The 27,500-nt window shown below is 49.8% G+C and overlaps 1 protein-coding gene across 3 annotated transcripts in view; it reads right to left on the bottom strand.

The window, feature by feature from the left end:
* The window catches only part of heatr1 (HEAT repeat containing 1), a 29,324-nt gene extending 2,246 nt beyond the window's left edge, over window positions 1-27,078 (bottom strand). Inside the window, exons 1-41 of one of the 3 annotated variants that reach the window (XM_076078311.1) lie at window positions 27,014-27,078; window positions 26,119-26,322; window positions 25,809-26,025; window positions 25,431-25,572; window positions 25,230-25,331; window positions 22,687-22,827; window positions 22,383-22,594; window positions 22,078-22,299; window positions 21,559-21,660; window positions 21,081-21,198; window positions 20,885-20,992; window positions 20,341-20,439; window positions 20,043-20,131; window positions 19,688-19,887; window positions 18,888-19,009; window positions 18,177-18,377; window positions 17,454-17,631; window positions 10,771-10,919; window positions 10,266-10,458; window positions 9,950-10,122; window positions 9,604-9,768; window positions 9,270-9,512; window positions 7,704-7,835; window positions 7,510-7,613; window positions 7,254-7,391; window positions 6,964-7,082; window positions 6,752-6,873; window positions 6,540-6,668; window positions 6,194-6,418; window positions 5,937-6,066; window positions 5,661-5,833; window positions 5,538-5,581; window positions 5,341-5,464; window positions 5,079-5,219; window positions 4,632-4,954; window positions 4,399-4,549; window positions 4,130-4,300; window positions 3,763-3,897; window positions 3,095-3,199; window positions 2,563-2,725; window positions 1,717-1,859 (exon numbers count right to left, since the gene is read on the bottom strand). In XM_076078311.1, the coding sequence (XP_075934426.1) occupies window positions 1,717-1,859; window positions 2,563-2,725; window positions 3,095-3,199; window positions 3,763-3,897; window positions 4,130-4,300; window positions 4,399-4,549; window positions 4,632-4,954; window positions 5,079-5,219; window positions 5,341-5,464; window positions 5,538-5,581; window positions 5,661-5,833; window positions 5,937-6,066; window positions 6,194-6,418; window positions 6,540-6,668; window positions 6,752-6,873; window positions 6,964-7,082; window positions 7,254-7,391; window positions 7,510-7,613; window positions 7,704-7,835; window positions 9,270-9,512; window positions 9,604-9,768; window positions 9,950-10,122; window positions 10,266-10,458; window positions 10,771-10,919; window positions 17,454-17,631; window positions 18,177-18,377; window positions 18,888-19,009; window positions 19,688-19,887; window positions 20,043-20,131; window positions 20,341-20,439; window positions 20,885-20,992; window positions 21,081-21,198; window positions 21,559-21,660; window positions 22,078-22,299; window positions 22,383-22,594; window positions 22,687-22,827; window positions 25,230-25,331; window positions 25,431-25,572; window positions 25,809-26,025; window positions 26,119-26,260 (6,090 nt within the window). In that variant the 5' untranslated portion in view covers window positions 26,261-26,322; window positions 27,014-27,078. The remainder of the gene's footprint in view (window positions 1-1,716; window positions 1,860-2,562; window positions 2,726-3,094; window positions 3,200-3,762; window positions 3,898-4,129; window positions 4,301-4,398; window positions 4,550-4,631; window positions 4,955-5,078; window positions 5,220-5,340; window positions 5,465-5,537; window positions 5,582-5,660; window positions 5,834-5,936; window positions 6,067-6,193; window positions 6,419-6,539; window positions 6,669-6,751; window positions 6,874-6,963; window positions 7,083-7,253; window positions 7,392-7,509; window positions 7,614-7,703; window positions 7,836-9,269; window positions 9,513-9,603; window positions 9,769-9,949; window positions 10,123-10,265; window positions 10,459-10,770; window positions 10,920-17,453; window positions 17,632-18,176; window positions 18,378-18,887; window positions 19,010-19,687; window positions 19,888-20,042; window positions 20,132-20,340; window positions 20,440-20,884; window positions 20,993-21,080; window positions 21,199-21,558; window positions 21,661-22,077; window positions 22,300-22,382; window positions 22,595-22,686; window positions 22,828-25,229; window positions 25,332-25,430; window positions 25,573-25,808; window positions 26,026-26,118; window positions 26,323-27,013) is intronic. The other 2 variants (XM_076078313.1, XM_076078312.1) reach the window with 2 other exon arrangements.
* Window positions 27,079-27,500: the final 422 nt, after the last annotated feature.

Below are 27,500 nucleotides of genomic sequence, written 5' to 3'. Positions count from 1 at the left end.
CAGGTGTGTGTGTGAGAGACAGGTGTGTGTGTGAGAGACAGGTGTGTGTGTGTGAGACAGGTGTGTGTGTGAGAGACAGGTGTGTGTGTGTGAGACAGGTGTGTGTGTGAGAGACAGGTGTGTGTGTGTGAGACAGGTGTGTGTGTGTGAGACAGGTGTGTGTGTGTGAGACAGGTGTGTGAGTGAGAGACAGGTGTGTGTGTGTGAGACAGGTGTGTGTGTGTGAGACAGGTGTGTGTGTGAGACAGGTGTGTGAGTGAGAGACAGGTGTGTGAGTGAGAGACAGGTGTGTGTGTGTGAGACAGGTGTGTGTGTGTGAGACAGGTGTGTGTGTGTGAGACAGGTGTGTGAGTGAGAGACAGGTGTGTGTGTGTGAGACAGGTGTGTGAGTGAGAGACAGGTGTGTGTGTGAGACAGGTGTGTGTGTGTGAGACAGGTGTGTGAGTGAGAGACAGGTGTGTGTGTGTGAGACAGGTGTGTGAGTGAGAGACAGGTGTGTGTGTGTGAGACAGGTGTGTGTGTGTGAGACAGGTGTGTGTGTGTGTGACAGGTGTGTGTGTGTGAGACAGGTGTGTGAGTGAGAGACAGGTGTGTGTGTGTGAGACAGGTGTGTGTGAGAGACAGGTGTGTGTGAGAGACAGGTGTGTGTGAGAGACAGGTGTGTGCGAGAGACAGGTGTGTGAGTGTGAGACAGGTGTGTGAGTGAGAGACAGGTGTGTGTGTGTGAGACAGGTGTGTGTGTGTGAGACAGGTGTGTGTGTGTGAGACAGGTGTGTGTGAGAGACAGGTGTGTGTGAGAGACAGGTGTGTGTGAGAGACAGGTGTGTGCGAGAGACAGGTGTGTGTGTGTGAGACAGGTGTGTGAGTGTGAGACAGGTGTGTGAGTGAGAGACAGGTGTGTGTGTGTGAGACAGGTGTGTGTGTGTGAGACAGGTGTGTGTGTGAGAGACAGGTGTGTGTGAGAGACAGGTGTGTGTGAGAGACAGGTGTGTGTGAGAGACAGGTGTGTGCGAGAGACAGGTGTGTGTGTGTGAGACAGGTGTGTGAGTGAGAGACAGGTGTGTGTGTGTGAGACAGGTGTGTGTGTGTGAGACAGGTGTGTGTGTGTGAGACAGGTGTGTGTGTGTGTGTGAGACAGGTGTGTGAGTGAGAGACAGGTGTGTGAGTGAGAGACAGGTGTGTGTGTGTGACAGGTGTGTGTGAGAGACAGGTGTGTGTGAGAGACAGGTGTGTGCGAGAGACAGGTGTGTGTGTGTGAGACAGGTGTGTGTGAGAGACAGGTGTGTGTGAGAGACAGGTGTGTGCGAGAGACAGGTGTGTGCGAGAGACAGGTGTGTGTGTGTGAGACAGGTGTGTGAGTGAGAGACAGGTGTGTGTGTGTGAGACAGGTGTGTGTGTGTGAGACAGGTGTGTGTGTGTGAGACAGGTGTGTGTGTGTGAGACAGGTGTGTGAGTGAGAGACAGGTGTGTGAGTGAGAGACAGGTGTGTGTGTGTGACAGGTGTGTGTGAGAGACAGGTGTGTGTGTGAGAGACAGGTGTGTGTGTGAGACAGGTGTGTGTGAGAGACAGGTGTGTGAGTGAGAGACAGGTGTGTGTGTGTGACAGGTGTGTGTGTGTGAGACAGGTGTGTGTGAGAGACAGGTGTGTGTGAGAGACAGGTGTGTGTGAGAGACAGGTGTGTGCGAGAGACAGGTGTGTGTGTGTGTGACCCTCACCTGGTCCACCAATGGGATCATCAGAACTTCAGCTCGTTCTCTGCTGATGAACTTGTGAGAGTCGAACATGAAGATCTTAAAGAGACAGTCGAGGACGGAGAAGAGCAGCAGAGAGGACTTCTCCTCACAGTCAAAGAGACACTCTGAGAGAGACACATGAGACACGAGACATCAATAATAATCACCATCTATCAGAGACATGAGACATGATCATCTATCAGAGACATGATCAATAATCAATAATCAGTTAGTGTTCATCATCATTATGATTCATCTTAAAGTAATAAAATAAATAATTTAACTTTAAATATCTAATAAAGAAAAACAAAAGTATAATAAATAAAATAATAAAATTAAGTCAAATCAAATTTATTACAATTAAATTTAATTCAGTGTAATAAATAAATTGAATAAATCAAAGTAAAATATTATATTATAATAATAAAATAACATTAAAAACTAATTTAGTTAAAATTAAAAGACATTAAACAATTAAGTGTAATAAAATAAATAAGATGAAATGAAATAACTTCATTAAAATATAATACGAAAATAAATAAAAACACTAAATAAATAAATAAAAATGTACAAAATAGTTACTTTATTTAAAATCAAATAAGGATAAAATATATAAATAAAACAATAGAACAATATCATTTAATTAAGTCATGTACAATAAATACAATAAAGTATAATAAAATAAAATGTAATAAATTACAATATAATAAAATAAAGTTAAAAAAAATAAAATAAAGTTAAATCAATTAAAAGAGTAGAATACAATAAAGGATGAACTGCACATAAATCAAACTATATAATGATAATCATCATAATAATCAAAATAACCTGTCTTGGAGCGGTTGGTCTGTCGCAGCAGCTCAGAAAACGGTTTCACCAGATTTCCAGCGAACAGGACGAAGAGTCCTTTGAGTCTCTCTGAGATGAAGTCCACCAGACGGTAGAAAGTCAGGAGACGCTCTTTAGTGTCCGACTTACTCCAGTCAAACAGCTGAGAGACAGAGAGAGACAGACAGTCAGACAGACAGACGAGACACAGAGAGACAGACAGTCAGACAGACAGCTGAGAGACAGACAGACAGACAGCTGAGAGAGAGACAGACAGTCAGACAGACAGCTGAGACACAGTCAGACAGACAGCTGAGAGACAGACAGTCAGACAGACAGCTGAGACACAGAGAGACAGACAGCTGAGAGACAGACAGTCTGACAGACAGCTGAGACACAGAGAGACAGACAGCTGAGAGACAGACAGTCAGACAGACAGCTGAGACACAGTCAGACAGACAGCTGAGACACAGAGAGACAGACAGCTGAGAGACAGACAGACAGACAGCTGAGAGACAGACAGACAGGTTACCTTGAAGAACAGTGGTCTGAATGTGACCTCTGATAGTTTCATCACCATGGTGAGCAGACAGTCGATAACATGACCTTCGACCTCCGCCGTCTTCTGCAGATCTCCCTGCAGACAGGAAGTCAGGGGTTAAAGCTCGTGACGTGAACCAATGACGTCTCTGGTAGAGACCTGTCAATCACTGTGTAGCCCCGCCCCTAAAGCATCCCCTGCTTTATGGTCTATTAGAGACCTGTCAATCACCGTGTAGCCCCACCCCTAAAGCATACCCTGCTTTATGGTCTATTAGAGACCTGTCAATCACCGTGTAGCCCCGCCCCTAAAGCATACCCTGCTTTATGGTCTATTAGAGACCTGTCAATCACCGTGTAGCCCCGCCCCTAAAGCATACCCTGCTTTATGGTCTATTAGAGACCTGTCAATCACCGTGTAGCCCCGCCCCTAAAGCATACCCTGCTTTATGGTCTATTAGAGACCTGTCAATCACCATGTAGCCCCGCCCCTAAAGCATCCCCTGCTTTATAGTCTGTTTGACTCTAAATGGACCATAATGTACTAAATGAACATCATGCTGTATTGAAGAAGACTTGAAACTAGAGATTGAACGTGAGACACTTTGTTTACATCAACACCTGTAAACAACAACAACGAGGCGTAAACATCGGACTCACCTGACAGTGTTGGGCTCTGAAGTCCAGGGCCACGAGGAACAAGGAGGTGAGCTCTGATTGGTGGAAGTTGAGCTGGTCTTTCTCCATGTGACCGATGTGTTCCTTCAGGATGCTCATCAGCGCCCCCAGCTGACGCTGCAGGGAAACACAGCCGATCAGTGATTATGCTTTATGTTATTGACGTATTCAGATATGTTATGTTGTTAGTGAAATGCATTCTGGGAGAAGTAGTTGACTTCTATCCTTCAGCTTCTTTGACTTTCTTTTAAATGAAAGCAGAAGATAAAAGAAGTTTTCCTCCAGAACTACGAGAGAGAACCTCTTTGTTTACGAGTGTAGAGAACTACAGGAAGCAGTTCATCTCTACCTTCCTGTCCAGCACCATGCTGCTGTAGCACCTGGTGAGGGTGGGCAGCAGGACCCTGGGGGGCAGCCGGGTGGCGAGGGAGCTCCTGAGGGAGGAGAGACGCGTCTTCAGCTGAGCGGCGGCCGAAGAAGAGGACGAGGAAGACTCCAGCAGACGAGTCAGCCGACACACCTGTGTGGGGTGGGGGGGGACAGGAAGTGAAGCGTCAAACACCTGGTGAGCGTGTCGTTTCCTGTGTTGGGGCGCGGTGCCGCTCGGGTGAGGCCTACCTGTGAGGTGGTGTCCTGCAGGTACGGGCTCATGAAGTGAGGTAGCGTCTCGGTGACGCGCTGCAGGGCGGTGACAGCGCTCAGCAGGTAGATCTCATTGGTCAACAGCTCCTTCCTGTCTGTCAGCGCAGTCAACACCGCCGGCATCAACCTGGGGACAGAACACAGAGGAGTTACTATCAATAATATTCAGAGGTACATATTATATATTATATTATATTATATTTACATACCTCGGTAGCTGAGGGATGGCGAGGGCCTTCAGCGCTCCGACCACCTCGGCGATGCAGAGCAGAGCGCTGCTCGTCACGTTCTTCTCCTCCTCCGTCTTCATCACGATGTCCACCGTCTGCTGCAGCACGGGGACGAACGCCTCCTGGTGGGCGGAGCCCAGACTGCGACAGAGCAGCTTGAGGCTGTAGAGCGCCGTCTGTCGGTTGATGGCATGCTCCGCCCCCTGGGCCGCCTCCTGCTCCGCCTCCTGCTCCATCACCTGACAACTACTTTTACCCACAATGCTCAGGAGGTCGCCGATCAGCTGTAAGAGCACAGTGACCTGAGAAAAGAATGATTCAATAATAATAATTAAACTTAAGTAGATGTTATAATTACTTAATAACGTGTGATTCTATCATTAACATATAGTGTTGGATATTAAATCACATGCTGTACAACGTCACCTGTTGGTCCTCCCACTGAGTGCGGTGCTGCAGCTTGTTGTTCAGCAGCTCCAGAGCTTTCCTCCTGACTGACGCCAGCTCGTTGCCCATCAGCCCCCTCATCACCGTGATGAAGGTGTCCGTGGGCAACAAGGAGTTCACCTGGGCAACAGAAGACCACAACAACACGGTGACCGATGTGCTGACAGGTGACGGCGGTAATAACACACATCTGAGGGATCCTTGTATTCAGATAGATAGATAGATAGATGTATGTATTGACCTTATCCAGGACTTCGTAGGCCTTATTGAGTAGAACCCTCCAGAACTTGGCGGTGGGTTTGTCGGCGTTGTCCTCCACACAGCGAGCGACGCCGTGGATGTAACGCAGGATCTCCTCCAGCAGCCTGAAACACCAGCGACCCGTTAGCCTGCTGTTTCACATACAAACTCACCTTTAAGGTGTCACTTTAAACTCACCTCTGCTGCAGAGACTCGTCCACAGCGTCTCCTCTGTCTGCCACCTGAAAACAGACCACCACATGTTTACATACGCTACAGAACACTTGGTATTGTGAACGCTGCCTCGTAGACGTCGCCCACCTTCCCGATGAAGCCGGCCGAGCCGAGCAGCTGAGCCATGAAGGAGACGGAGAGGAACTTGAAGTGTCTCAGCTCTTTGCTGCTGTGAGCCTCCAGACTGAAGATCAGCTCCTCCACCTTCTCCTCCTCAGCCTTCTTCTTCTTCTGGGGTCCCGGCCGGCGCTTCACCGGAGCTGCAGAGGATGGACACATCCAGAGACTTTAATGTTTTCTTCTTCTTAAGCCTAAATTCAGCCCTAAAGGACATGTTATTTGTACTGTTGATGAGCTCCTCACCGTCGTCTTTGTCGTCGGGCAGCTGCAGGAGGAAGGTGAGGATGTTGATGAGGGAGGTGAGCTGATCGCTGACCTCGAACTCACAGCAGAGAGAAATCCAGAAGTCCACGTCTTTCTCCAGAGCTGCATCCTAAAAACACATCAAACACACTTTTTATTTCCTGCTGTGGGATCAGTCGAAGCTGAAAATGTACACGTTGATTCACAAGTTAAAGCCTCAGACTACAACTCCCACAATGCCTTGCTGCTACACTCGCCTTCTCGCTTGTGGAGCTGGCGGTCTGCGTGGCGTGCAGCTTGAACAGGAGGAGCATTAGGACCCAGAGGAAGCGGGCGGGGCCCAGCGTGGTCACCAGCTGACTGAGGATGGGAAGACGCCGGTGATCAGGAACGTGAGGAAGAGCGTCAACAAACACATGAAGAACACGAGTCACCACAGACACCACGTGAGACGAAGAGCTGCCGTCAGACAGCTGGTGGGCCTGAGGAAGAGGAGGAGGAGGAGGAGGAAGAGAGGCAGGAGGAAGAGAAGAAGAGGAAGAAGGTTAATGAATCTTTCCATCCTGTAACTCTTGGCCTCCAGCAGCTGGTCTCCAGTCTCACCTGGATCAGAGCCGGTATCACCATCTGCACCGTCTGGTCGATGACTCTGAAGCTGTAGGCGTCATCCAGACGCATGATGTTGGCTCCCATGAAGGTGAAGATGGGCATGATGTTGTGGAGGACTTTCTCCTGGAGGGCCACACACAGGTCAGACCATCATCACTGTGTTCTGCTAGATCATAACAATGCTGGCTTTAGATGAAGACACTCACAGGGAAGATGGCGGCGGCGGCGCCCAGCAGCAGCAGAGCGTGGTGGTGAGTCTGCGGCATGTCGGACGCTCTGATGCACTGAACCACCAGCTCCACGCTGAACTTATCTTCATCCAGCACGTCTGAGGAGGAGAACATGAGGAACAGGCTCAGTTAGTGAGTTCCTGCAGAGGAAACGGTGTTCGTGACCCGTCCTCCCTCCAATGACCTACCGGGACCTACAGCGCCCCCTTCAGGACACAGTTTGTGGCAGACGTTGAGCAGACAGCTGAGCAGCAGCTGCTTGGTGTACTCCATGTTGGTGTGATCATCTGTACCCGGCTCCAGACTCCTGAGAACACAACACATGTCAGAACGTCTGGTAGGTCCAGAGTGCTTCATATGACACTGTTTCTGTTTTAATTGATGCTCCTTTATATTCTATTCTGTGCTGCTGTACTACATATCACTTCCTAACCAACGAGGACATGAATGATCACTTAGAGAGCAGGACAGATGTTACCTGGCGAGCAGAGAGAACAGAACCGGCACCAGCGTCTGGGCTCGCTTCAGCTTCTTCTTGTGCTGCAGCAGCTCCAGGATCAGAGTGACTCTGTTCCAGGACACAGCGCCCCCCTGTGGACCGGCCTCCTGAGGCCTCCTGATGGAGACACAAAGTACAACATGTACCTCTGAGATGAAGTGGAGTACAGTATAAAGTAGCAGAAACATTACAATAAGTACCTCACTATTGTACAGTACTTGTAAATAAACTTCACCTCTGGCTCATTCTGCTGCGGCGGCTCTGCTGCACCGTCACGCTCACTTTGGGTTTCTCAGGAGGAGCGAGCTCATTGGCCACCAGCTGAGCGTCCAGCGTCAGCTGACACAAAGAACAACAAAAGGTCAGCTGACTAACAGACAGGAAGTGGTGTCTACAGAGGTTGAGGCTGTGCAGCAGCTGGTCTCTCACCCCTTTAAACACGCTGCTGATGGTGTTGGCCACCAGAGGACTCCGGCTCTCCACCAGCACGTCCAGCATCACCGACAGCAGCTTCTGCTGCACCGCCTCGTCTCCGAGGGCCGAGAAGAACGGCCTGGTGATCTGAGACGAAGAAGGGGAAGGATGAAGAGGCAGGACGAAGAGGCAGGACGAAGAGGCAGGACGAAGAGGCAGGACGAAGAGGCAGGAAGAAGAGGCAGGACGAAGAGGCAGGACGAAGAGGCAGGACGAAGAGGCAGGACGAAGAGGCAGGACGAAGAGGCAGGACGAAGAGGCAGGACGAAGAGGCAGGAAGAAGAGGCAGGACGAAGAGGCAGGACGAAGAGGCAGGAAGAAGAGGCAGGAAGAAGAGGCAGGACGAAGAGGCAGGACGAAGAGGCAGGACGAAGAGGCAGGAAGAAGAGGCAGGACGAAGAGGCAGGAAGAAGAGGCAGGACGAAGAGGCAGGACGAAGAGGCAGGACGAAGAGGCAGGAAGAAGAGGCAGGACGAAGAGGCAGGACGAAGAGGCAGGAAGAAGAGGCAGGAAGAAGAGGCAGGAAGAAGAGGCAGGAAGAAGAGGCAGGACGAAGAGGCAGGACGAAGAGGCAGGACGAAGAGGCAGGACGAAGAGGCAGGACGAAGAAGAGGCAGGACGAAGAAGAGGCAGGACGAAGAAGAGGCAGGACGAAGAGGCAGGACGAAGAGGCAGGACGAAGAGGCAGGACGAAGAGGCAGGAAGAAGAGGCAGGACGAAGAGGCAGGACGAAGAGGCAGGACGAAGAGGCAGGACGAAGAGGCAGGACGAAGAGGCAGGACGAAGAGGCAGGACGAAGAGGCAGGACGAAGAGGCAGGAAGAAGAGGCAGGACGAAGAAGAGGCAGGAAGAAGAGGCAGGACGAAGAGGCAGGACGAAGAGGCAGGACGAAGAGGCAGGACGAAGAGGCAGGACGAAGAGGCAGGACGAAGAGGCAGGACGAAGAGGCAGGACGAAGAGGCAGGACGAAGAGGCAGGACGAAGAGGCAGGACGAAGAGGCAGGACGAAGAGGCAGGACGAAGAGGCAGGACGAAGAGGCAGGACGAAGAGGCAGGACGAAGAAGAGGCAGGACGAAGAAGAGGCAGGACGAAGAGGCAGGAAGAAGAGGCAGGAAGAAGAGGCAGGACGAAGAGGCAGGACGAAGAGGCAGGACGAAGAGGCAGGACGAAGAGGCAGGAAGAAGAGGCAGGACGAAGAGGCAGGACGAAGAGGCAGGACGAAGAGGCAGGACGAAGAGGCAGGACGAAGAGGCAGGACGAAGAGGCAGGACGAAGAGGCAGGACGAAGAGGCAGGACGAAGAGGCAGGACGAAGAAGAGGCAGGAAGAAGAGGCAGGACGAAGAGGCAGGACGAAGAGGCAGGACGAAGAGGCAGGACGAAGAGGCAGGACGAAGAGGCAGGACGAAGAGGCAGGACGAAGAGGCAGGACGAAGAGGCAGGACGAAGAGGCAGGACGAAGAAGAGGCAGGATGAAGAGGCTGATAACTCAAATGCGCTCCTGGTAGATCTCAACACTGACCTGTTCCAGGGCGATTATCTGGCAGCTGGGGATGTCGGGGTGCGGCTGGGTCGAGGTCTTCAGAGCTCTGACAAACAGATCCAAACAGTTCTGGTCCTCGGCCAGCAGGGGGGCCGACGCCTCGTTGTACTTCCCCAGGACGAGGTGCATCAGCTGGGTCTCGGCCCGCAGCAGGGTCGGGGTGTCGGGGCCGCTCTGCTCCAGGAGACGATCCAGAACCGGAAGCAGCTCGGACAGCACGGACTGAGAGGAGAAGACACCGGATCCACGTGATGAAAACGACATGTTGGGTCAGTTTGCTGATGAGTGTTTACAGGTGTGTTCCTGCTCTCACCTGTCCGTTGAGGCGGCTCAGCGCTCGCAGCAGGCTGCAGGCGCTGTAGGTCGGGCAGCTGGGAGTCTGAACGCTCTGCAGCAGCTGCTGGATCGACGACTGCAGCTTCTTCTGCTGCGTCGTCACTTTAACGGACGAACACTCGTCATGAAGCACGCCAAGAGCCTGCAGCCGCCAGTACAAAGAACAATGTTATATAATGTATATAGATATATATAAATGTGTATATATATTTACTTTTTAAAGGTTTGAAGCAGATAAAAGTTGACACCCTGAAGACATTAATTTCAATAACCTCCACTAACTATTACATGACGGGTCACTGTCTTGTGTGACTCGGGCTCACCTGGCTCAGGTACGACGGGTCGGCGATGATCTCCTCCGAGGTCTTCAGAAGTTTCTCTGTGATTGGCTGGAAGGGAGAAGCGCCGGCTCCTGATAGGCTGTGCAGAGCGCTGAGGGCTGCCCTCCGGACCTCCCGAACCGGAGAGGTGAGACAGCAGAGCAAGGACGGGACCACTAAGAGACAGAGAGACAGACAGAGAGAGAGAGACAGACAGACAGAGAGAGACAGACAGACAGAGTGATTGTCAACATCTTAGCTTAGCATGTTAGCATGTTGTTAAACCCAGATGGACCCTTTAATGAGGTTTTTCTTTTACCAGGCGAGTCGGCAGCGACCAGCTGCTCCAGCGTGGCGGCCGGCTGGGTGCTCAGCAGAGCTCCGCCCACGTACAGAGCCCGGGTCTGCAGGACGGCGCCCACCTTCACGTCCAGCTGGTCACCGTGATTACTGCTGTACCCCCACAGCACGCACAGGAAGCGGAAGAGCATTGGCGGCTCGCTCAGATGAACCTGGAAGAGGTGGACGAAGGTAAGAGTCACCTTAAAGGAACAGTCAACATTTAGTGGAAGCCTCTCTGAGAGTCAGACTGATACTGGTTAGCTTAGCTTAGCATAAAGACTGTAAACTGGGGAAAAGGCTAGTCTGGCTAGTCTTTATGCTAAGCTAAGCTAATCGGCTGGTACAGATCTTCTTCTCTAAATCCACAACCTGAATAAATGTAATTTTCCCAAAACTTGTAATTATTTTTTTAAAGTAAAAAAACAACAATCGATCCGAGGTGAATCACAGGTGTGATTGGTAAACAGGAAGTGACCTCATACCTGGATGAGCAGCTTCATTAAATCTCTGAAGCTGCCAGCTGCCGGCCCCTCGCCGGCACCGCTGATGATGACACTGAAGAGGCGGCAGGTGAGCCCTAGATAACAACAGGTGTTTGTGTCCAGCTTCTCCGGGTTCCACCACACGTCACCTGGTAGAGACGTGAACACACAACATGATGAAGGTCTCTCTTCAGGTGAACTCACCTGGTAGAGATGTGAACACACGACATGCCGAGTGTCTCTTCAGGTGAACTCACCTGGTAGAGATGTGAACACACGACATGCCGAGTGTCTCGTCAGGTGAACTCACCTGGTAGAGACGTGAACACACGACATGCCGAGTGTCTGGTCAGGTGAACTCACCTGGTAGAGACGTGAACACACGACATGCCGAGTGTCTCGTCAGGTGACCTCACCTGGTAGAGACGTGAACACACGACATGCCGAGTGTCTCTTCAGGTGAACTCACCTGGTAGAGATGTGAACACACGATATGCCGAGTGTCTCGTCAGGTGAACTCACCTGGTAGAGACGTGAACACACAACATGATGAAGGTCTCTCTTCAGGTGAACTCACCTGGTAGAGATGTGAACACACGACATGCCGAGTGTCTCTTCAGGTGAACTCACCTGGTAGAGATGTGAACACACGACATGCCGAGTGTCTCTTCAGGTGAACTCACCTGGTAGAGATGTGAACACACGACATGCCGAGTGTCTCGTCAGGTGAGCTCACCTGGTAGAGACGTGAACACACGACATGCCGAGTGTCTCGTCAGGTGAACTCACCTGGTAGAGACGTGAACACACGACATGCCGAGTGTCTCGTCAGGTGAACTCACCTGGTAGAGACGTGAACACACGACATGCCGAGTGTCTCGTCAGGTGAACTCACCTGGTAGAGACGTGAACACACAACATGATGAAGGTCTCTCTTCAGGTGAACTCACCTGGTAGAGACGCGAACACACGACATGCCGAGTGTCTCTTCAGGTGAACTCACCTGGTAGAGACGTGAACACAGGACATGCCGAGTGTCTCGTCAGGTGAACTCACCTGGTAGAGACGTGAACACAGGACATGCCGAGTGTCTCGTCAGGTGAACTCACCTGGTAGAGACGTGAACACACAACATGATGAAGGTCTCTCTTCAGGTGAACTCACCTGGTAGAGATGTGAACACACGATATGCCGAGTGTCTCGTCAGGTGAACTCACCTGGTAGAGACGTGAACACACAACATGATGAAGGTCTCTCTTCAGGTGAACTCACCTGGTAGAGATGTGAACACACGACATGCCGAGTGTCTCTTCAGGTGAACTCACCTGGTAGAGATGTGAACACACGACATGCCGAGTGTCTCTTCAGGTGAACTCACCTGGTAGAGATGTGAACACACGACATGCCGAGTGTCTCGTCAGGTGAACTCACCTGGTAGAGACGTGAACACACACGACATGCCGAGTGTCTGGTCAGGTGAACTCACCTGGTAGAGACGTGAACACACGACATGCCGAGTGTCTCGTCAGGTGACCTCACCTGGTAGAGACGTGAACACACGACATGCCGAGTGTCTCGTCAGGTGAACTCACCTGGTAGAGACGTGAACACACGACATGCCGAGTGTCTCGTCAGGTGAACTCACCTGGTAGAGATGTGAACACACGATATGCCGAGTGTCTCGTCAGGTGAACTCACCTGGTAGAGACGTGAACACACAACATGATGAAGGTCTCTCTTCAGGTGAACTCACCTGGTAGAGACGCGAACACACGACATGCCGAGTGTCTCTTCAGGTGAACTCACCTGGTAGAGACGTGAACACAGGACATGCCGAGTGTCTCGTCAGGTGAACTCACCTGGTAGAGACGTGAACACAGGACATGCCGAGTGTCTCTTCAGGTGAACTCACCTGGTAGAGATGTGAACACATGATATGCCGAGTGTCTCGTCAGGTGAACTCACCTGGTAGAGACGTGAACACACAACATGATGAAGGTCTCTCTTCAGGTGAACTCACCTGGTAGAGATGTGAACACACGACATGCCGAGTGTCTCTTCAGGTGAACTCACCTGGTAGAGATGTGAACACACGACATGCCGAGTGTCTCGTCAGGTGAACTCACCTGGTAGAGACGTGAACACACGACATGCCGAGTGTCTGGTCAGGTGAACTCACCTGGTAGAGACGTGAACACACGACATGCCGAGTGTCTCGTCAGGTGACCTCACCTGGTAGAGACGTGAACACACGACATGCCGAGTGTCTCTTCAGGTGAACTCACCTGGTAGAGATGTGAACACACGATATGCCGAGTGTCTCGTCAGGTGAACTCACCTGGTAGAGACGTGAACACACAACATGATGAAGGTCTCTCTTCAGGTGAACTCACCTGGTAGAGATGTGAACACACGACATGCCGAGTGTCTCTTCAGGTGAACTCACCTGGTAGAGATGTGAACACACGACATGCCGAGTGTCTCTTCAGGTGAACTCACCTGGTAGAGATGTGAACACACGACATGCCGAGTGTCTCGTCAGGTGAGCTCACCTGGTAGAGACGTGAACACACGACATGCCGAGTGTCTCGTCAGGTGAACTCACCTGGTAGAGACGTGAACACACGACATGCCGAGTGTCTCGTCAGGTGAACTCACCTGGTAGAGACGTGAACACACGACATGCCGAGTGTCTCGTCAGGTGAACTCACCTGGTAGAGACGTGAACACACAACATGATGAAGGTCTCTCTTCAGGTGAACTCACCTGGTAGAGACGCGAACACACGACATGCCGAGTGTCTCTTCAGGTGAACTCACCTGGTAGAGACGTGAACACAGGACATGCCGAGTGTCTCGTCAGGTGAACTCACCTGGTAGAGACGTGAACACAGGACATGCCGAGTGTCTCGTCAGGTGAACTCACCTGGTAGAGACGTGAACACACAACATGATGAAGGTCTCTCTTCAGGTGAACTCACCTGGTAGAGATGTGAACACACGATATGCCGAGTGTCTCGTCAGGTGAACTCACCTGGTAGAGACGTGAACACACAACATGATGAAGGTCTCTCTTCAGGTGAACTCACCTGGTAGAGATGTGAACACACGACATGCCGAGTGTCTCTTCAGGTGAACTCACCTGGTAGAGATGTGAACACACGACATGCCGAGTGTCTCTTCAGGTGAACTCACCTGGTAGAGATGTGAACACACGACATGCCGAGTGTCTCGTCAGGTGAACTCACCTGGTAGAGACGTGAACACACACGACATGCCGAGTGTCTGGTCAGGTGAACTCACCTGGTAGAGACGTGAACACACGACATGCCGAGTGTCTCGTCAGGTGACCTCACCTGGTAGAGACGTGAACACACGACATGCCGAGTGTCTCGTCAGGTGAACTCACCTGGTAGAGACGTGAACACACGACATGCCGAGTGTCTCGTCAGGTGAACTCACCTGGTAGAGATGTGAACACACGATATGCCGAGTGTCTCGTCAGGTGAACTCACCTGGTAGAGACGTGAACACACAACATGATGAAGGTCTCTCTTCAGGTGAACTCACCTGGTAGAGACGCGAACACACGACATGCCGAGTGTCTCTTCAGGTGAACTCACCTGGTAGAGACGTGAACACAGGACATGCCGAGTGTCTCGTCAGGTGAACTCACCTGGTAGAGACGTGAACACAGGACATGCCGAGTGTCTCTTCAGGTGAACTCACCTGGTAGAGATGTGAACACATGATATGCCGAGTGTCTCGTCAGGTGAACTCACCTGGTAGAGACGTGAACACACAACATGATGAAGGTCTCTCTTCAGGTGAACTCACCTGGTAGAGATGTGAACACACGACATGCCGAGTGTCTCTTCAGGTGAACTCACCTGGTAGAGATGTGAACACACGACATGCCGAGTGTCTCTTCAGGTGAACTCACCTGGTAGAGACGTGAACACACGACATGCCGAGTGTCTCGTCAGGTGAGCTCACCTGGTAGAGACGTGAACACACGACATGCCGAGTGTCTCGTCAGGTGAACTCACCTGGTAGAGACGTGAACACACGACATGCCGAGTGTCTCGTCAGGTGACCTCACCTGGTAGAGACGTGAACACACGACATGCCGAGTGTCTCTTCAGGTGAACTCACCTGGTAGAGATGTGAACACACGATATGCCGAGTGTCTCGTCAGGTGAACTCACCTGGTAGAGACGTGAACACACAACATGATGAAGGTCTCTCTTCAGGTGAACTCACCTGGTAGAGATGTGAACACACGACATGCCGAGTGTCTCTTCAGGTGAACTCACCTGGTAGAGATGTGAACACACGACATGCCGAGTGTCTCTTCAGGTGAACTCACCTGGTAGAGATGTGAACACACGACATGCCGAGTGTCTCGTCAGGTGAGCTCACCTGGTAGAGACGTGAACACACGACATGCCGAGTGTCTCGTCAGGTGAACTCACCTGGTAGAGACGTGAACACACGACATGCCGAGTGTCTCGTCAGGTGAACTCACCTGGTAGAGACGTGAACACACGACATGCCGAGTGTCTCGTCAGGTGAACTCACCTGGTAGAGACGTGAACACACAACATGATGAAGGTCTCTCTTCAGGTGAACTCACCTGGTAGAGACGCGAACACACGACATGCCGAGTGTCTCTTCAGGTGAACTCACCTGGTAGAGACGTGAACACAGGACATGCCGAGTGTCTCGTCAGGTGAACTCACCTGGTAGAGACGTGAACACAGGACATGCCGAGTGTCTCGTCAGGTGAACTCACCTGGTAGAGACGTGAACACACAACATGATGAAGGTCTCTCTTCAGGTGAACTCACCTGGTAGAGATGTGAACACACGATATGCCGAGTGTCTCGTCAGGTGAACTCACCTGGTAGAGACGTGAACACACAACATGATGAAGGTCTCTCTTCAGGTGAACTCACCTGGTAGAGATGTGAACACACGACATGCCGAGTGTCTCTTCAGGTGAACTCACCTGGTAGAGATGTGAACACACGACATGCCGAGTGTCTCTTCAGGTGAACTCACCTGGTAGAGATGTGAACACACGACATGCCGAGTGTCTCGTCAGGTGAACTCACCTGGTAGAGACGTGAACACACACGACATGCCGAGTGTCTGGTCAGGTGAACTCACCTGGTAGAGACGTGAACACACGACATGCCGAGTGTCTCGTCAGGTGACCTCACCTGGTAGAGACGTGAACACACGACATGCCGAGTGTCTCGTCAGGTGAACTCACCTGGTAGAGACGTGAACACACGACATGCCGAGTGTCTCGTCAGGTGAACTCACCTGGTAGAGATGTGAACACACGATATGCCGAGTGTCTCGTCAGGTGAACTCACCTGGTAGAGACGTGAACACACAACATGATGAAGGTCTCTCTTCAGGTGAACTCACCTGGTAGAGACGCGAACACACGACATGCCGAGTGTCTCTTCAGGTGAACTCACCTGGTAGAGACGTGAACACAGGACATGCCGAGTGTCTCGTCAGGTGAACTCACCTGGTAGAGACGTGAACACAGGACATGCCGAGTGTCTCTTCAGGTGAACTCACCTGGTAGAGATGTGAACACATGATATGCCGAGTGTCTCGTCAGGTGAACTCACCTGGTAGAGACGTGAACACACAACATGATGAAGGTCTCTCTTCAGGTGAACTCACCTGGTAGAGATGTGAACACACGACATGCCGAGTGTCTCTTCAGGTGAACTCACCTGGTAGAGATGTGAACACACGACATGCCGAGTGTCTCTTCAGGTGAACTCACCTGGTAGAGACGTGAACACACGACATGCCGAGTGTCTCGTCAGGTGAGCTCACCTGGTAGAGACGTGAACACACGACATGCCGAGTGTCTCGTCAGGTGAACTCACCTGGTAGAGACGTGAACACACGACATGCCGAGTGTCTCGTCAGGTGAACTCACCTGGTAGAGACGTGAACACACGACATGCCGAGTGTCTCGTCAGGTGAACTCACCTGGTAGAGACGTGAACACACGACATGCCGAGTGTCTCGTCAGGTGAACTCACCTGGTAGAGATGTGAACACACGATATGCCGAGTGTCTCGTCAGGTGAACTCACCTGGTAGAGACGTGAACACACAACATGATGAAGGTCTCTCTTCAGGTGAACTCACCTGGTAGAGACGCGAACACACGACATGCCGAGTGTCTCTTCAGGTGAACTCACCTGGTAGAGACGTGAACACAGGACATGCCGAGTGTCTCGTCAGGTGAACTCACCTGGTAGAGACGTGAACACAGGACATGCCGAGTGTCTCGTCAGGTGAACTCACCTGGTAGAGACGTGAACACACAACATGATGAAGGTCTCTCTTCAGGTGAACTCACCTGGTAGAGACGCGAACACACGACATGCCGAGTGTCTCTTCAGGTGAACTCACCTGGTAGAGACGTGAACACACGACATGCCGAGTGTCTCGTCAGGTGAACTCACCTGGTAGAGACGTGAACACAGGACATGCCGAGTGTCTCGTCAGGTGAACTCACCTGGTAGAGACGTGAACACAGGACATGCCGAGTGTCTCGTCAGGTGAACTCACCTGGTAGAGACTTGAACACATGACATGCCGAGTGTCTCGTCAGGTGAACTCTAAGTAACTAAAGTGGACTTACCTTTGAAGGACGTGTCGTGACACCTGAGGGAGGAGATGAAGTCTCCGAGCAGAGAGATCAGGACGAAGCTGAACTCTCTGTCCAGCCGCTCACCTGGCTGCTGGCCACACCTGCTCAGGTACAGAGTCATGGCTTCAGAGAAGGAGGAGGGGGGGGCAGCGACACAGCACCCAGCTTCCTGTTAAAACACAGAAAAAACAATAACGAGGTCTCAATAAAAGATGTGTTTTTTATCAAATATTTGTTCAGAAACATGTCAGCTGCAACTTTTTTTGTTACTTTATTGTATAAATGATTCTAATGAGATTTTCAAAATGTATGAACTTCTTCCCTTCTGATTCAGAATAAAGTAAATTGACTCTTTTCTAGGTTCAAATAATAAAACTTCTCCTTTAGTTCATCTTTATAAACAAACTCAGATTTAAATGTTTCACAAACATGTTTCTGATACGTTGTGTGTCAAATCATATCAGTGACAGTTTACTGATATTATTTTATACCATATTAATCTGTGACACAGTTGGTTTAATTCCAACATTACTAATTCCCCTTAAATCATATTGTTAATGTTTTTAACTTAGTCGTCATCCATTGCAGACGGCAAATAAAATGTCAAATGAACTCAAAAGATTTTATGAGATCAAATCTGTCCACTTTCTGTCCCCGTCTCTGTGTGTGACGTTATGAAAGGTTTCGTCGTCGATGATCTGGATCTGGTCTGACCTGCGTGGCGGTGGCCTCCCTGATGACCTCCAGCAGCGGCGCCTCCAGCAGCGCGTAGACCCTCTGAGCGGTGAGCAGGTGCTGGGTCTCGCTCAGCTCGCCCAGAACCAGCAGCAGAGTCTTGGTCAGGACCGGGAACGAGGCCCTGGACCTGAGTCCGGAGCCTCGGTGCTGCTCCACCGACACAGCCAGCTTCTCCATCTGAAGAGCAGAGACACACCAACGTTGCTGGAAATAGTCCCCAACAAAGACATCCTGTCCTGCTGTTTGTGTGATGAACGACACATTTGTGTTTTTAAAGATCGTCTTCAGTAGAAACCAACGAGCTTCAGGAACACAGAAACTTCACCGTCTGAGGGAAAAATATGTTTTCTTTAACAATCGCCAAAACTACACCGTTTATCACCGCCAGAAGCTGTAATAACAGTCATTATCGGCAGATTATCATCTTTCTGACGGTCCTTGAACACATCATGTGTGATAAACGCTTCCGTTAGAAGAAGCAGCCAAAACAAAGCTTGAAATTTGTGATATTTCATCAAACATGTTATTCTCCATGTTCTCATTATAAATCTCTCCTCTAGTAAAGAGTTCACTTTAACCAGTGTGTAGAAACATTAAAGTGTGAAACTATGAAGTCATGATTGATTCATCCGAGACCAACAGTCATGTGACAACAAGGAGGAGACACTCTGACCCCTCAACACTCACCGCGTCCCGTCTGGAGAAGGTCTCCATGTTCAGAAGGTTCTTGGTCAACGTGGAGACGAGACGCTCGTTGGCCAAACCTACGAAGTCGGGTTCACCGCTTCTCTTCAGGAGCTCGTCCAGTTCTGAGAGGACACAAGAGACCACATGAGACCACATGAGACCACATGAAACCACATGAAACCGCAAGAGACCGCAAGAGACCACATGAAACCACAAGAGACCACATGAGACCGCAAGAGACCGCAAGAGACCACATGAGACCACATGAGACCACATGAGACCACATGAGACCACATGAAACCACATGAAACCACATGAAACCACATGAGACCACATGAAACCACATGAGACCACATGAGACCACATGAAACCACATGAGACCACAAGAGACCACATGAGACATGGTCTGGAGACAACGTGCTGGTCACAGTAAAGTCCTCTATGATTTCATTTCACATTAGATCACTGAGCTCCTCCACTTCTCTTCTTCTAATGTTCTTATGTGTTGATGTGTTGACATTAGAACAACAAGGTTCTCTGTATTTAAAAGTTATATTTTACTGATTGTTGTTTATTTCTTATTTTTTCTGAAGCACGTTGAGCTGCATGTTTGTATGAAAGGTGCTGTTTATTTCAATAGTTACCTCTGGACAGAGCCAGGCTAGCTGGTTCTGATCTTTATGCTAAGCTAAGCTAAGGAGAATCTTATGTTCCAGTATTTATATTATAAATGTTTCTTAATAACACTGTTTGCATGAACCTGACGAGACAGTTAAAGACATTTAAAGTTGATCCGTCACCTTGAGCCCAGTTCAGGGTGAGCGGGTGTCGGAGGACGACAGAGCTCCGGGCGACGCAGGAGGCCAAGCGGAGCTCTGAGGGGGAGGTGATCACCAGGAAGGGCAGCAGCCTCCAGCCCGTCTTCTGCAGCAGCTCCGTGTCCCCTTTTCCCAGCCGGGGGTTGGACAGTAAACGCACCGCCTCCGTCAGAACCGGCAGCCTGCAGGAGACAACACGGAGTTCAGAGTTACTGACGACACCAGAAGGCATCGTTTACAGGACAGTCAGCAATAACGGATATGATGATGTCATTATAACGTGACATTATTTAGTTCGATTACGTTAATGTTATGGATGTGTGTGTAGTTCACTGACCAGCGCTGAGCCACCGACAGATCGCCTCTGTGCAGCAGAGACAGTAAAGACGACACGGTGTCCTCGGGGTCCAACACGTCCAAAAGCACCTGAACACAACAATCATCAGCTGATCCTATAAAACAACACTGTGCTGTTTGACCTATAGGGGGCGCCGCTGAAGCCTTCACTCATCCACCACACCTGTCCCCCGTCACACACCTGTCCCCCGTCACACACCTGTCCTCCACCGTCACACACCTGTCCCCCGTCACACCTGTCCTCCACCGTCACACCTGTCCTCCACCGTCACACTGACCTCTAGGACTTTGAGAGCGGCGGACACGACCTCCGGCACGTCGTCCTTCAGTCGGTCCATGACGGCGTCTTTCAGGAAGACTTCGTCCAAACTCTGCTGCTGAGGAGAAACATGAGATGCATTTGTAGTTATTTATACCTGCAGTGTGTATTTATACTAACAGTGTGTATTTATACCTGCAGTGTGTATTTATACCTGCAGTGTGTATTTATACCTACAGTGTGTATTTATACCTGCAGTGTGTATTTATACCTGCAGTGTGTATTTATACTAACAGTGTGTATTTATACCTACAGTGTGTATTTATACCTACAGTGTGTATTTATACCTGCAGTGTGTATCTTTATTATACTGTACATGATGTTTTTAATAATCAGAGAAAACAACGGGGCCCAGTTTGGAGCCTTGAGGAACACCAGAAGTGTGTTTGTAGACGAGGACATTATTCTGAAGTAGTTCCACAGAAGAATGAATATTTAAGAAGTAGCAGAGAGAACCAGTCCGTCTCCAGTGATTCTGACTTCACCTGCACTGTCTGCCGTACCTGTGCGGAGGTGATGACGTCCATCAGGTGATCCACCGCCGACACTCTGACTGAAGGCTGCGGGTGTTTCAGACTGAGGAGCAGCGACGTGTCAGAATCGCCCATTATCTAAACACAGGAAGGATTCATTAAGAACACTAACATCATAAGTTAGCAGACAAATACTTAAGTACCAACAACACAATACTGTGTGTACCTGGTACTTCCCGCTGCTCATGGACAAAGACAGGAACTGGTGGTAGAGATGTTTCTGCTCGCTGCTGCTGAGGTCGGTCACGTGAGCCGCGAGGACGCCGTCCAGAGCTGCACAGTATCTGAGGGAGGACAAACACAGAGCTAACGCTAACTCAGAGCTAACGCTAACACAGAGCTAACGCTAACTCAGAGCTAACGCTAACTCAGAGCTAATGCTATCACAGAGCTAATGCTATCACAGAGCTAATGCTAACTCAGAGCTAATGCTAACTCAGAGCCAATGCTAACACAGAGCTAATGCTAACACAGTGTTCCTCAAGATGGACTGATGTGTTTTATATTTAAATAAGTAAGCTGGGACTGATAGCAACAGACCAAACTATTGTTTATAATAACAACGTTCTCTTAATCTGGTTAAAGATTAAACGGTAAAACACTAATAAATGAAGACCACCAGGTACAGCAGCAGGTGGACTCACCTGGACTCGAACAGGCGAACCAGAGGAAGGAGCCGGTGGTCGAGGGCCGACATGTCCTCAGCAGAGAGTTCAGTCTGACTCAGATACTCGTCCAGCATCAACCTGCAACACAAACACCTGAGATGAAGACTTCCTGTTTGTTGTGGTTTTACTGAACAGCAGCGATGTGAAGAAGAACAGACGGAGGAAAAGAAAACCGTATTATTATTATTGTTTCTATGATCCTCACGGTCAACCCTCTGAACACTAAAGTAGGTTCAGGTTTCGCTCCAGTCACATTTTTCTCTCTGTGGTCCTGATTTTCAAAATAAAAGTCCTGCTCCTCTATGGAAACTAGAACACGTCTTTAGTGCAGAATAACAGTTATGATGACATCAATCATTCTTATAGTCAATTATCATCTTATAGTTCTATATATTAAACTATTCACATGTTCCAGCCTCTCCTCTCCTCCCAACAAATCCCCTCTGGATGAACAGACTTCTATCTTATCTTGAGCGAAGGTGAAGGTGTGTTTACCGAGCCACGGTTCGGTCCAGGCCGCTGGTCAGAGGGACGGACTGCAGGACGGATTCCAACACGGCGAGCTGGTCCGTCTGCGTCTCACCTGAGCCGCAGGTGAACCCGGCGTGGACCAGGTGAGGCAGCAGGTAGCGCAGCAGAGGACCGACGTCGTGAGAAGCCGCCATGACCTGCAGCGTGGAGACCAGCGACGGCATGGAGCTCAGACGCTCGAAGGCTCTGAGGGACAAAACAGAAGACGATGATTAACTGAGACGAGGCCACGCCCTCAGACCAGGTGCGACGCTGATCCCCGGTCCTACCTGGGCCCGGCGGAGCCCTCCTTCTGGTTCTGCAGCAGCACCACGAGGCAGCCCAGGCCCTCCTTGGCCAACACGGGCTCCCTGAGCAGAGACTTGCTGACGTGGGCGGCGAGCGTGTCGACCAGACTCGCCTCCATCACCACCTTCACCGCCAGCTGGCACACGATCATGAGGGTGGCGGCTTTGTAGTCCGTCAGAGACGACTTCAGACCCTGAAGGGACGAGGAGTACTCTGATACCAGAACTTTATATGTGAAACGTTTCAGAAAGAAGAAGAAGAAGAAACGTCATTCCGTTCCGTTACCTTCTGAACGAACGGCAGCAGTTTGGAAATGATGGCGTCGGACACTTTGTCCACAGCGTCCAGAGCCGGGACGATGGAGGAGGCGTAGAAGGAGAAGATCACTCTGAGCTGGGAGCAACTTCCAGAGTGACCCGAATACGCCTGAAGGAGGGGGAGGAGGAGGAGAAGGAGGAGGAGAACAAGAAGATGGAGGAGAAGGAGGAGAACAAGAAGGAGGAGAAGAACAAGAAGATGGAAGAGAAGAAGGAGGAGGAGAAGAACAAGAAGATGGAGGAGAAGATGGAGGAGAAGAACAAGGAGGAGGAGAAGAACAAGGAGGAGGAGAAGAACAACAAGATGGAGAAGAACAAGGAGGAGGAGGAGAACAAGGAGGAGGAGGAGAAGAACAAGAAGATGAAGGAGGAGGAGGAGAACAAGAAGAAGGAGAACAAGGAGGAGAAGGAGAAGAACAAGAAGATGGAGGAGAAGAAGAAGGAGGAGAAGAACAAGAAGATGGAGGAGAAGATAGAGGAGAAGAAGGAGGAGAAGAACAACAAGATGGAGGAGAACAAGAAGGAGGAGGAGAACAAGAAGGACGAGGAGAACAAGAAGGAGGAGGAGAAGAACAAGAAGATGGAGGAGGGGGAGAACAAGAAGGAGGAGAACAAGGAGGAGAAGGAGAAGAACAAGAAGGAGGAGGAGGAGGAGAACAAGAAGATGGAGGAGAAGAAGGAGGAGGAGGAGAACAAGAAGGAGGAGAACAAGAAGAAGGAGGAGGAGAATAACAAGAAGATGGAGGAGAAGGAGGAGGAGGAGAACAAGAAGGAGGAGAAGAACAAGACGATGGAGGGGAAGAAGAAGGAGGAGAACAAGTTGGATGAGAAGAACAAGAAGAAGGAGAAGAAGAAGGAGGATGAGAAGAACAAGAAGATGGAGGAGAAGAAGGAGGAGAAGAACAACAAGATGGAGGAGAACAAGAAGGAGGAGGAGGAGAAGAACAAGAAGATGGAGGAGAAGAAGGAGGAGGAGAAGAACAACAAGATGGAGGAGAAGGAGGAGAAGAACAACAAGATGGAGGAGAACAAGAAGGAGGAGAACAAGAAGGAGGAGGAGGAGAACAAGGAGGAGGAGGAGAAGAAGAAGGAGGAGGAGAAGAACAAGAAGAAGGAGGAGAACAAGGAGGAGAAGGAGAAGAACAAGAAGGAGGAGGAGAAGAACAAGAAGATGGAGGAGAAGATGGAGGAGGAGGAGGAGGAGAACAAGAAGGAGGAGAACAAGAAGGAGGAGGAGAAGAAGGAGGATGAGAAGAACAAGAAGAAGGAGAAGAAGAAGGAGGATGAGAAGAACAAGAAGATGGAGGAGAAGAAGGAGGAGAAGAACAAGAAGGAGGAGGAGAAGAACAACAAGATGGAGGAGAACAAGAAGGAGGAGGAGGAGAAGAACAAGAAGATGGAGGAGAAGAAGGAGGAGGAGAAGAACAAGAAGATGGAGGAGAAGGAGGAGAAGAACAACAAGATGGAGGAGAACAAGAAGGAGGAGGAGGAGAACAAGGAGGAGGAGGAGAAGAAGAAGGAGGAGGAGAAGAACAAGAAGAAGGAGGAGAACAAGGAGGAGAAGGAGAAGAACAAGGAGGAGAAGGAGAAGAACAAGAAGGAGGAGGAGAAGAACAAGAAGATGGAGGAGAAGATGGAGGAGAAGGAGGAGGAGGAGGAGAACAAGAAGGAGGAGAACAAGAAGGAGGAGGAGAATAACAAGAAGATGGAGGAGAAGAAGGAGGAGGAGGAGAACAAGAAGGAGGAGAAGAACAAGACGATGGAGGAGAAGAAGGAGGACAAGAAAACAGACTTCAGTTACAAACAGGTTCTCATGGTCTGATCTTTTTCAGAATCTCAAAGAGGAAAAAATGAATAAATATTTAGTTAATTTTTCTGTAAATATGTATGTATTCTTGAATGCAGGACTTTTACTTGCAGCGTGTATTTCTACACTGAGTTAGCATTACTTACTGAATCATCTAAATACCTCTTCCATGTAAAAACACACTGTGTGGCGTTAGCGTGGCGTTATAGCGTGACGGCACCGGGTTGTTAGCGTGTCGTCAGAGTGACGTTAGCGTGTTGTTAGCGTGTCGTCAGAGTGACGTTAGCGTGGTGTTAGCGTGTCGTCAGAGTGACGTTACCGTGTTGTTAGCGTGTCGTCAGAGTGACGTTACCGTGTTGTTAGCGTGTCGTCAGAGTGACGTTAGCTTGTTGTTAGCGTGTCGTCAGAGTGACATTAGCGGGGTGTCAGCGTGACGGCAGCGTGTCGTCAGAGTGACGTTAGCGTGTCGTCAGAGGGACGTTAGAGTGGTGTTAGCGTGTCGTCAGAGTGACGTTAGCGTGGTGTTAGCGTGTCGTCAGAGTGACGTTAGCGTGGTGTTAGCGTTACGTCAGAGTGACGTTAGCGTGGTGTTAGCGTGTTGTTAGAGTGACGTTAGCGTGGTGTTAGCGTGTCGTCAGAGTGACGTTAGCGTGGTGTTAGCGTGTCGTCAGAGTGACGTTAGCGTGGTGTTAGCGTGACGTTACCTGGATGGCGTCGGTGACGAGACAGCAGATGAAGTCCATGAAGCTCAGGTCTGTGTAGCAGTGAGTGATCAGAGTTCCTCTGGACAGCGGCACGCCAGCTTTCTGAGGATGCAGCAGCACAGCGTTCACACATAATAACATTTATAATCACATTTCTATATTCACGACAGCGGGAATGGGCAGCGGGGTCGGAGGTCAGACCTGCAGGCCCTGCAGCCAGTTCCAGCGGTTGGTGGTGTCTTTGATCTTCAGTAGCTGCAGGACTCTGACGAACACGTTGGTGTCGTGATACGGCAGCGCGCAGGACAACAAGCTGTCGCTGTTATACAGCTGGATGTGGAAGCTGCAACACAACGACACACAACTAACATGTACTGTGTGCGACACCAACAGGACACCTGAACGCACTCTGAGCAATGTTTACATAAAATAATGAAAAAGAACCAATAAGAGTATCGACAAGAGGACTCGTGTCTATGAAACCCTAAAGATACCCGTCTGTGCGTTGGACACAGGTTTGGAGTTTCAGCACCAGACCGGTAACAGAGAGGTGGCAGAATCAGACTTCAGGAAGCGTACCGGTGGACCAGCCACTCCATGCACTTGTGCGCCGGTTTGAGGAGGAAGTACGGGGAGAGGCGGGTGAGGAAGAGCGAGATGCCGGCGTCCAGCTTCTCGTTGACCTCTTTGGACTGAACGCTGCGCTCCAGGGTCAGCGAGGCCCGGCTGAAGAGGGTGTCCTGGAACTCCAGGAAGGCCGGTTCGATTCCCAGCAGCTCCTCCAGCCCTGTGCAGCCTGGAGGGAGGGGGGGGGGGGGGGGGGTTAATCGTGGTGAAGGAGTAACCTGCTGGTCTCTGGTGGTCATTTGAGACCCAGACCAGGACTCACCGAGGGCGTAGAAGGTGCTTCTGTCCATGGAAGCAGCATCTTTGGGGTCGAAGAGGAGCGAGGCGACCTCTCTGTGCGTCAGCAGGTTGGAGTCGCTCTGAGGCAGCGCGAGCCTCTTCAGCTGGTGGGCCAACGACGTCATGGTGGTCTCAGTCTGAGGACACAGACACCGAGATAAACACGATGTAACCTCAGCTCCCTGTCCTGAAGCAAAGAGAAGCGGCTTCAATGAAGGAGCCAAACCTTCAGTCTGACACGTTGGTCACACCACACAGAACAAGAACAGAAAAGCATTTCATGCATCATTATCTAAACATGCTTTGGCCAAAGTGAAAAAGTGGATCTTTAGTGTTAAGATAAAGTCTGAACTCGTTCAGTGGAGAGAGAACACTTTATGATATATATATGTATGTATGTACATCATGTTGTTGTCTTTGTTGTTAGCACTTGACATTGTAGTCTAAGAGTCTCCTGAATGATGATACTACTTATATTAATATTCTTCCATTGTTTCTGCAGCTTTGTAAAGCTTAACTAACTGTTTTTAGGTTTACTTTGTAACACCTAACTCTGGAGCATCAATGTTTTAATGAATGTGTCCCTCATCAAATAAACCATTAAATAAAAATAACGACGTTTAGACCAGAGACAGATGAAATGAATACTCAGTGACACGACTGGTTCATTTAGATTAACTCGTTACACTAGTTGATGCTTTGCTCCACAAACACACGTGTTAGCTTGTTAGCTTGTTAAGCTAACTTGTCGATTTCTCACTTCTGAAAAAAACTGTCGCCAGTGAAACGAAACTAAATGTCTCGCGACCACCGGAGCAGTATAACGTTAATAGTAAATATATAAGTTACTAATAAATATAGAAGAAAAACACTCCAACCTGTTTTCTGTAACTTCAACAAACACGCGAGACGCGAAAAGACCTCGTTCCGGGGGATTCTACATCCGGGTCACGTCACGCAGAGTTACTAGCCAATCACAGCTCAGTAGGGCGGGATTTAGGATACGAGTACTACCCAATCACACATTAGTATTTTTTATTATTTTAATTGGTTTAGAGATTGTTTGTACTGTATCTAAGAACTGTGGTGATTGATGTACTTGTACTGTGATACTTGTACTGCAGTACATCTCAGAGGGAAGTGTTGTAATCTGCTTTTGTTGTACTACTTCAGATACTTTACAGAACAAAACAACAGAAGTTTATTAAATCATTTAATATATTTATTTAATAATTATTTAATTTATGAAATGTAACATTGTAGTAGAGATTAAAGCATCAGATTAATGTTTACGAGACTCTAAACTTATCACGTGGTTTCATTTCAATAACACTATAAGAATGTATATATAACCAGTGGAGCTGG

The sequence above is a fragment of the Anarhichas minor genome, unplaced genomic scaffold, assembly GCF_050575085.1.
Source record: "Anarhichas minor isolate MPS153535 unplaced genomic scaffold, ASM5057508v1 ptg000065l, whole genome shotgun sequence".
NCBI classification, from domain to species: Eukaryota; Metazoa; Chordata; class Actinopteri; order Perciformes; family Anarhichadidae; genus Anarhichas; species Anarhichas minor.
The sequence above is the reverse complement of the archived record's forward strand: the minus strand, read 5'-3'. Positions and strand labels throughout refer to the sequence as shown.